We start from the raw sequence: 9210 nt of genomic DNA on the forward strand, positions 1-9210 counted from the left end.
CACCTCCTACCACCACTAAGTGTACCCCCACCTCCTACCATCACTAAGGTACCACACCTCCTACCACCACTAAGGTACCCACACCTCCCTACCACCACTAAGGTACCCCACCTCCCTACCACCACTAACCTTACATAACACGTCCTGAAGGTCACTGCTGGCGGCCCTTATAGAGTCAAAATATTACTGAAAGAAAACAGCCAGTTTATTTCACCTGATTGTTGCAGTTTAACGCTAACCAATCCTAACGCTAACCTAACCTAACCTAACCTAACGCTAACCTAACCTAACCATAACCTAACCTAACGCTAACCTAACCCTAACGCTAACCTAGCTTAACGCTAACCTAACCTCATCTAATCTAACCCAACGCTAACCTAACCTAACCCTAACCCAACCTACCTAACCTAGCTTAACGCTAACCTAACCTAACCGTAACCAACCTAACGCTAACCCAACCTAACCTAAACCTAAATCCAACCTAGCTTAACGCTAACCTAACCCAACCGTAATCCAACCCAACCTAACGCTGACCTAACTTAACGCTAACCTAACGCTGACCTAATCCTAACGCTAACCCAATCACCAACCTAGCCTAACGCTAACCTAACGCTAACCAATCCCAACGCTAACCTAACGCTAACTCAACCTAACGCTAACCTAACCTAACCCAAACTAGGGGTGAAAATATAGTCAAGTCTTCCCTGCAATTAACACGTACACCCACACACACTACGCCAAGCTGAATCAAGTCTCCAAGCGATAGTCTCTTACGCTAAATCCTGGTTAGAGGTGTGTGTGTGTGTGTGTGTGTGTGTGTGTGTGTGTGTGTGTGTTTTTTTTTGCGTGGCAGGTCTCAGGGTCTGGTGTACGTACATAACTAGCTGGTCGACGGAACACACGGTAGATCTTCCTCAGCCACCAAGCGGACCACGACGCGTCGCTCCTCCAAAGATGGACTGCAGGGTGAGTTGAAATACCGAACCTAAACTAACCTTTTGTTTACCTATTTATTCATTTAATTTTTCGACATACTGGATCAAACTCACTTAAAAATCATGTGCTAAGATGGTGGTGTAGGTGAGTTAGATGGGTATTAAGATGGTGATGTGTTAAGATGGTGGAGTGTTAAGATGGTGTGTATTAAGATGGTGGAGTTAAGATGGTGATGTGTTAAGATGGTGATGTGTTAAGATGGTGGTGTGTTAAGATGGTGGTGTTAAGATGGCCGTATTAAGATGGTGATGTGTTAAGATGGTGATTAAGATGTGTGTATTAAGAAGGAGTGTTAAGATGGTGATGTGTTAAGATGGTGATGTGTTAAGATGGTGTGTGTTAAGATGGTGAGGTTAAGATGGTGAGTTAAGATGGTGTATTAAGATGGTGGAGGTTAAGATGGTGATGTGTTAAGATGGTGATGTGTTAAGATGGTGTGTGTTAAGAAATGTGGGTATTAAATGTAGTGTTAAGATGGTGGAGTGTTAAGATGGTGATGTGTTAAGATGGTGGAGGTTAAGATGTGTATTGATGTGGTGTGTTAAGATAGTGATGTATTAAGATGGTGGTGTATTAAGATGGTGGAGTGTTAAGATAGTGATGTGTTAAGATGGTGATGTGTTAAGATGGTGGTGTATTAAGATGGTGGAGGTTAAGAGGTGATGTGTTAAGATGGTGATGTTAAGATGGTGTGTTAAGATGGTGGAGTGTTAAGATAGTGATGTGTTAAGATGGTGATGTGTTAAGATGGTGGAGTGTTAAGATGGTGGAGTGTTAAGATGGTGGTATTAAGATGTGATGTGTTAAGATGGTGTATTAAGATAGTGGAGTGTTAAGATGGTGATGTGTTAAGATGGTGGTGTATTAAGATAGTGATGTATTAGATGTGGTGTTAAGATGGTGGAGTGTTAAGATGGTGATGTGTTAAGATGGTGGTGTATTAAGATGTGTGTTAAGATGGTGGTGTATTAAGATGGAGGTTAAGATGGTGGTGTGTTAAGATGGTGATGTGTTAAGATGGTGGTGTATTAAGATGGTGATGTATTAAGATGGTGTGTTAAGATGTGAGGTTAAGATGGTGGTATTAAGATGGTGGAGTGTTAAGATGGTGGTGTGTTAAGATGGTGATGTGTTAAGATGGTGGTGTATTAAGATGGTGATGTATTAAGATGGTGGTGTGTTAAGATGGTGGAGTGTTAAGATGGTGGAGTGTTAAGATGGTGGTGTATTAAGATGGTGATGTGTTAAGATGGTGGTGTATTAAGATGGTGGAGTGTTAAGATGGTGGTGTGTTAAGATGGTGATGTGTTAAGATGGTGGTATAAGATGGTGATGTATTAAGATGGTGGTGTGTTAAGATGGTGATGTGTTAAGATGGTGGTGTATTAAGATGGTGATGTATTAAGATGGTGGTGTGTTAAGATGTGGAGTGTTAAGATGGTGGTGTATTAAGATGGTGGAGGTTAAGATGGTGGTGTTAAGATGGTGATGTGTTAAGATGGTGTATTAATGGTGATGTATTAAGATGGTGTGTTAAGATGGTGGAGTGTTAAGATGGTGGAGTGTTAAGATGGTGGTGTATTAAGATGGTGGTGTGTTAAGATGGTGGAGTGTTAAGATGGTGATGTGTTAAGATGGTGGTGTATTAAGATGGTGATGTATTAAGATGGTGGAGTGTTAAGATGGTGGAGTGTTAAGATGGTGGTGTGTTAAGATGGTGGTGTGTTAAGATGGTGGAGTGTTAAGATGGTGGTGTGTTAAGATGGTGGTGTGTTAAGATGGTGGTGTGTTAAGATGGTGGTGTGTTAAGATGGTGGTGTTAAGATGGTGTATTAAGATGTGGTGTGTTAAGATGGTGGTGTGTTAAGATGGTGGTGTGTTAAGATGGTCATGTATTAAGATGGTGGTGTGTTAAGATGGTGGTGTGTTAAGATGGTCATGTATTAAGATGGTGGAGTGTTAAGATGGTGGAGTGTTAAGATGGTGGTGTATTAAGATGGTGGTGTGTTAAGATGGTGGTGTGTTAAGATGGTGGTGTGTTAAGATGGTGGTGTGTTAAGATGGTGGTGTGTTAAGATGGTGGTGTGTTAAGATGGTCGTGTATTAAGATGGTGGTGTGTTAAGATGGTGGTGTATTAAGATGGTGGTGTATTAAGATGGTGGTGTTAAGATGGTGGTGTGTTAAGATGGTGTGTATTAAGATGGTGGTGTGTTAAGATGGTGGTGTGTTAAGATGGTGGTGTGTTAAGATGGTCATGTGTTAAGATGGTGGTGTTAAGATTGTTTAAGATGGTGGTGTGTTAAGATGGTAGTTAAGATGTGGTGTTTAAGATATAAGTGTGTTAAGATGGTGGTGTGTTAAGATGGTGGTGTATTAATGGGTGTGTTAAGATGGTGGTGTGTTAAGATGGTGAGGTTAAGATGGGTGTTAGATTATGTGGGTTAAGATGGTGGTGTGTTAAGATGGTGGTGTGTTAAGATGGTCGGTGTTAAGATGGGGTGTTAAGATGGTGGTGTGTTAAGATGGTGTGTTAAGATGGTGGTGTGTTAAGATGGTGGTGTGTTAAGATGGTGGTGTGTTAAGATGGTCATGTGTTAAGATGGTGTGTTAAGATGGTGGTGTGTTAAGATGGTGAGTGTTAAGATGGTGGTGTGTTAAGATGGGTGTTAAGATGGTGTGGTTAAGATGGTGGTGTGTTAAGATGGTGGAGTGTTAAGATGGTGGTGTATTAAGATGGTGGTTAAGATGGTGGTGTTAAGATGGTGGTGTGTTAAGATGGTGGTGTGTTAAGATGGTTGCGTGTTAAGATGGTGGTGTGTTAAGATGGTGGTGTTAAGATGGTAGTTAAGATGGTGGTGTATTAAAGGGTGTTAAGATGGTGGTGTGTTAAGATGTGGTGTGTTAAGATGGATTGTGTTAAGATGGTGGTGTTAAGATGGTGAAATGGTGTGTTAAGATGGTGGTGTGTTAAGATGGTGGAGTGTTAAGATGGTGGTGTGTTAAGATGGTGGTGTGTTAAGATGGTCGTTAAGATGGTGGTGTGTTAAGATGGTGGTGTGTTAAGATGGTCAATGGTGGTGTGTTAAGATGGTGGTGTGTTAAGATGGTGGTGTATTAAGATAGATGTGGTGAAATGGTGTGTTAAGATGGTGGAGTTAAGATGGTGGTGTGTTAAGATGGTGGTGTGTTAAGATGGCTGTGTTAAGATGGTGGTGTGTTAAGATGGTGGTGTGTTAAGATGGTGGAGTGTGATGTGTGTTAAGATGGTGGTGTGTTAAGATGGTGCGTGTTAAGATGGTGGTGTTAAGATGGTGGTGTGTTAAGATGGTGGTGTATTAAGATGGTCATGTGTTAAGATGGTGGTGTGTTAAGATGGTGGTGTGTTAAGAGGCGTGTTAAGATGGTGGTGTGTTAGATGGTGAGAGGGTTTAGATGGGGTGTTAAGATGGTGGTGTGTTAAGATGGTGGTGTGTTAAGATGGTCGTAGTTAAGATGGTGGTGTGTTAAGATGGTGTGTTAAGATGGTGGTGTGTTAAGATGGTCATGTGTTAAGATGGTGGTGTGTTAAGATGGTGGTGTGTTAAGATGGCTGTGTTAAGATGGTGGTGTAGATGGGTGTTAAGATGGTGGTGTGTTAAGATGGTGGTGTATTAAGATGGTGGTGTGTTAAGATGGTGGTGTATTAAGATGGTCATGTGTTAAGATGGTGGTGTGTTAAGATGGTGGTGTGTTAAGATGGTGGTGTGTTAAGATGGTCATGTGTTAAGATGGTGGTGTGTTAAGATGGTATGTGTTAAGATGGTGGTGTTAAGATGGTGGTTTTAAGATGGTGGTGTTTAAGATGTGTTAAGATGGTGGTGTGTTAAGATGGTCATGTGTTAAGATGGTGGTGTTAAGATGGTGGTGTGTTAAGATGGTGGTGTGTTAAGATGGTGGTGTTAAGATGGTGGTGTGTTAAGATGGTGTGTTAAGATGGTGGTGTGTTAAGATGGTGGTGTGTTAAGATGGTGGTGTATTAAGATGGTGGTGTATTAAGATGGTGGTGTGTTAAGATGGTGGTGTGTTAATAGATGGTGGTGTTAAGATGGTGGTGTTAAGATGGTGGTGTATTAAGATGGTGGTGTGTTAAGATGGTCATGTGTTAAGATGGTCATGTATTAAGATGGTGGTGTGTTAAGATGGTGGAGTGTTAAGATGGTGGTGTGTTAAGATGGTCATGTGTTAAGATGGTGGTGTATTAAGATGGTGGTGTGTTAAGATGGTCATGTGTTAAGATGGTGGTGTGTTAAGATGGTGGTGTGTTAAGATGGTGGTGTGTTAAGATGGTCATGTGTTAAGATGGTGGTGTGTTAAGATGGTCATGTGTTAAGATGGTGGTGTGTTAAGATGGTGGTGTGTTAAGATGATGGTGTGTTAAGATGGTGGTGTGTTAAGATGGCGTGTTAACATATGTATTGTGTGTTAAATTGCGTGTTTAGCGTGTTAACGTGGCTGATGCACTGTATTAATGTAGTTGGTGTCATCACAGGTGTTGGTGTTAGTGGCGGCATGCCTGACCCAGGTGACGTTGGCCGCCAAGGCAGAGGAAGAAACAGTAGCAGGAGCAGGAGCAGGAGCAGGAGCAGCAGGAACAGCAGCAGCAGCAGTTTCTCCAGCAGAAGCGGTAGAAGATGAGACGTCACGTGACAAGAGGCACCACTTCCCTTACTACCCCTCTCCGTGGCATGGTCCTCCTCACTGGAGCAGAGAGGCCTGGCTGGGGAGACTTCGCAGTGGTGATGGACCTGGTGACTTCCGTTCTCAGCTCCCCGATGTTGTAGACACTGCTCCCCATAGTGACAGAGGTCGGCTTACCGGCCATGGCCAACGTTATCCCGGAAAGGGCTCTCACGGGTTCTACCCTTATTACTACCGACCCTATCCTCACCCATACTCTTACCCTCCCCACCCAGGTCATAGTTACCATTATGGCCACGGACACTTTGACTACGACTGTGTTTATCCTTACCCTCATTATCATTCCTATGGACCAGGGCCATTCCCAAGAGGGCAACTGGACAGAGAACAAGGTGGCTCTGGTGCTAGTGCTTCTGGCTTTGGCACTGGAACACGACCCCAGACTTCAGATTCAAACTTCCCATCTGATTTTTCTTCTCTACAAACCCCTGGATCATCTAGGCCGCCAGGTGCTGTTGCAGACTCACAGGCTGGTGCAACTTCCTACTCTAACTCATTCCCGAGTCGGCCAGGTCCCTCAGGATTTGGCACTGGGCTCAACACAAATACCTTCCCAGGCTCTTCCTTCAGCCGCCCAGAAGGCCAGTTTGGTGGCTTCGGTACAGGAATTTCCGATGATTCATTTGGTGGAGGAAGCAGTTCATTTGGTGGTGGAGGAAGTTCATTTGGTGGTGGAGGAAGTTCATTTGGTGGTGGAGGAAGTTCATTTGGTGATGGTGGAGGAAGCAGTTCACTTGGTGGTGGAGGAAGTTCATTTGGTGGAGGAGGAAGTTCATTTGGTGGAGGAAGCAGTTCACTTGGTGGTGGAGGAAGTTCATTTGGTGGTGGAGGAAGTTCATTTGGCGATGGTGGAGGAAGCAGTTCACTTGGTGGTGGAGGAAGCAGTTCATTTGGTGGTGGAGGAGGAAGTTCATTTGGTGATGGTGGAGGAAGCAGTTCACTTGGTGGTGGAGGAAGTTCATTTGGTGGTGGAGGAAGTTCATTTGGTGGAGGAAGCAGTTCACTTGGTGGTGGAGGAAGTTCATTTGGTGGAGGAGGAAGTTCATTTGGTGGAGGAAGCAGTTCACTTGGTGGTGGAGGAAGTTCATTTGGTGGAGGAGGAAGTTCATTTGGTGGAGGAAGCAGTTCACTTGATGGAGGATTCCCAAGTTCCACATTCAACACGGGCTCAGGAGCAGACACTTCATCCAACTTTGGACCAGGATCAACAGACACTACACAAGGTTTCAGTGCTGGGTTGTCTTCTCAAGACAGTAAACAACCATATGGACTGTCTTCTGGCTCTGATGATACTGGCAGCTCATCTTTGGGTGGGTCAGGGAACTTCCTCGGAGCTGGTTCTCCGGCTGCACCCATCCCTGGTTTCGGCAATGAAATAAGAGCTCGCGACACAGAGGCAGCAAGTCAGAAGACCAAGAAAGCTGATGGTACCATTGTATAGTAATCCTTGGAGTTCTACCTGTTATTTTATATTGCAAAATTATAATTTAAAATCAAATGACAAGGATCATAGTTTGTATAATGTTATCTGTTATTACCTCTAAGTTGTATACAAGTATTAAGATAACAGACAATGAATTATATTTCTCTTGGTGTCACAGACTGAGAGAATAGAGTGGCGCTTTAACGTAAGATAAGCTTACAGTGATGGCTGTTATCTGTGATGTTCTACCACGGCTGAGGTGTGTAAAATGTTTTTCTATAAACTTCTTCTGAAATCCATATATGTTTTATTAATGACTATTTAGTGCACCTGCCATACTGTGTGACTTTGACAATAACTGTATATAACTTGAAACACATCTATAACGTTTGTTTATTTGTGAAAAATAAATAAAAAATGCTTCAAAGAATTGCTTGAAGTGTTGATAAGGTTGACATCTGAGAATCTGGAATGTTGTTGTGAGTTCTGTTATGTTGGCTATCATATGTGAGAGGTACTCATCACCCAGCTAGGTTTGAGGCACTACACTTTATTAACTTCAGGTACTATATTTCTTACAAGAATTAGGACATAGATCATAAAGTGGCGGCAGCTGTCAGGGCACTCAAGTACCAACACACACACACACACACACACACACACACACACAAACACACACACATCTCTCTACATATATAACATCTAAAGCAATTAAAGCTTTTATCTCCAGGAGCAAATTTACCTAAGTACAGTACAGTACAGTACAGTACAGTATTCCTCCATGGTATAATACTGTATTTTAAAAGATCATCTCCTTATCCACTACATTTAAACCTTACCAAAACAAGACAGAATAAGGTGCACTTCTAATGATATGCAGTGACACCTCTATTTAATGGACTGTACGGGAGAGTGTAATCCATTATATCAAGGTCCATTAGATGTGAAACCTCCATATAACGGACTGTACCCATTAGAATGATGTCTGTTAAATGTAGGTTTTAGTGTGGTACAGTTCAAGGATAGTTCACCAAGCACTTGTTTTACCCACAAGGCACAGCTCGGTGACGTCACTGTTGTGAACGCGCAACAATTATGGTTATTTGTGCAATATATGAGTGCACCAGCAATGCTCAGATCCCAAGCAGAGAGCACATCAAGTATTACAGATATCCCAGAAGTAAGAAAACTTGTGATAAATAGACAAATGTCTGCCAGTGCTCTGATAAAATAAACACCAAATTAGGCCAGCCAAGAACTTGTTTAAAGATAGTTCATATTTCTTTTGTATCTCCTTAATTCTGGAATGTTTGTCAATATCCAGGTATCTTGATATATGTGGCCATAAAGAACTCTGAAATATTTTAAAATTTTGAAAAAAAATTAATGTTAAGTACATCGGTACGTGGGTTTCGGGTGCTCAACACCGCGCTTGTTTCAGGACACGAGGGAAAATTTCTTGTAATTTCTTAATTCTGCAATGTCAGTCAATATCGGGTCATCCAGAAGACCGTGAGACATTGTTCTTGACACGTCTGACAAAAGGAAACAAAACTATTAACCCAAATATAAGAAAAACCTGAGTTACATCACTTAATTGACCAGCGACGGTCGTGATGCTTAACGCCTAGAGAAACTCGCATTGTAAGGCAATATCCAGTTGCCCGGAGTACCCTCAGACATTCACCTTACCATGTCTGGCAAAAGGAAAATCTTTGCATTGTTAATAAGCTCAAAACTGAGTTGTTCTGTCACTTGGTAAATGACCGTGCTGGCCCCTGGCTGTTTCCTTCTACTGTATTATTCTTTTCTGTATCATTTATTTCTTGGAGGACTATGAGAACATAAGGCATTCATTTTGTTATACAGTTCCTGGCCTTACGAGTATTGGCAACAAATGAGACAATCAAACGTCAACCAAGGCAAGACCATCACCACCTTACTGCCCCCAAGTCACCAGATGACGTGTGTTGCTAGCATGACCTCATTGAATGGGGCAGAGCTAAAGTTTATTATGTTACAGCGGTCTGTCCTTACTGTTTATAGTCCTTGG

The 9210-nt window shown here is 42.5% G+C and overlaps 1 protein-coding gene across 4 annotated transcripts; it reads left to right on the forward strand.

The window, feature by feature from the left end:
- Positions 1 to 874: 874 nt before the first annotated feature.
- On the forward strand, positions 875 to 7456 carry LOC121857177 (loricrin-like). Of its 4 annotated transcripts, none has more exons than XM_042353111.1 (3): positions 875 to 966; positions 5526 to 6657; positions 6721 to 7456. In XM_042353111.1, the coding sequence occupies exons 1-3, from the start codon at positions 955 to 957 to the stop codon at positions 7173 to 7175; spliced, it is 1599 nt and encodes a 532-aa protein (XP_042209045.1). In that variant the 5' UTR covers positions 875 to 954; the 3' UTR covers positions 7176 to 7456. The 4 variants fall into 4 exon arrangements, with proteins under 4 accessions (XP_042209045.1, XP_042209047.1, XP_042209046.1 ...); XM_042353113.1 differs by having other exon boundaries at positions 5526 to 6450; XM_042353112.1 differs by having other exon boundaries at positions 5526 to 6381; positions 6535 to 7456.
- The last annotated feature ends 1754 nt before the right edge of the window (positions 7457 to 9210 follow it).

This window comes from Homarus americanus, unplaced genomic scaffold, assembly GCF_018991925.1.
Source record: "Homarus americanus isolate GMGI-L3 unplaced genomic scaffold, GMGI_Hamer_2.0 scaffold20465, whole genome shotgun sequence".
Lineage (NCBI taxonomy): Eukaryota > Metazoa > Arthropoda > Malacostraca > Decapoda > Nephropidae > Homarus > Homarus americanus.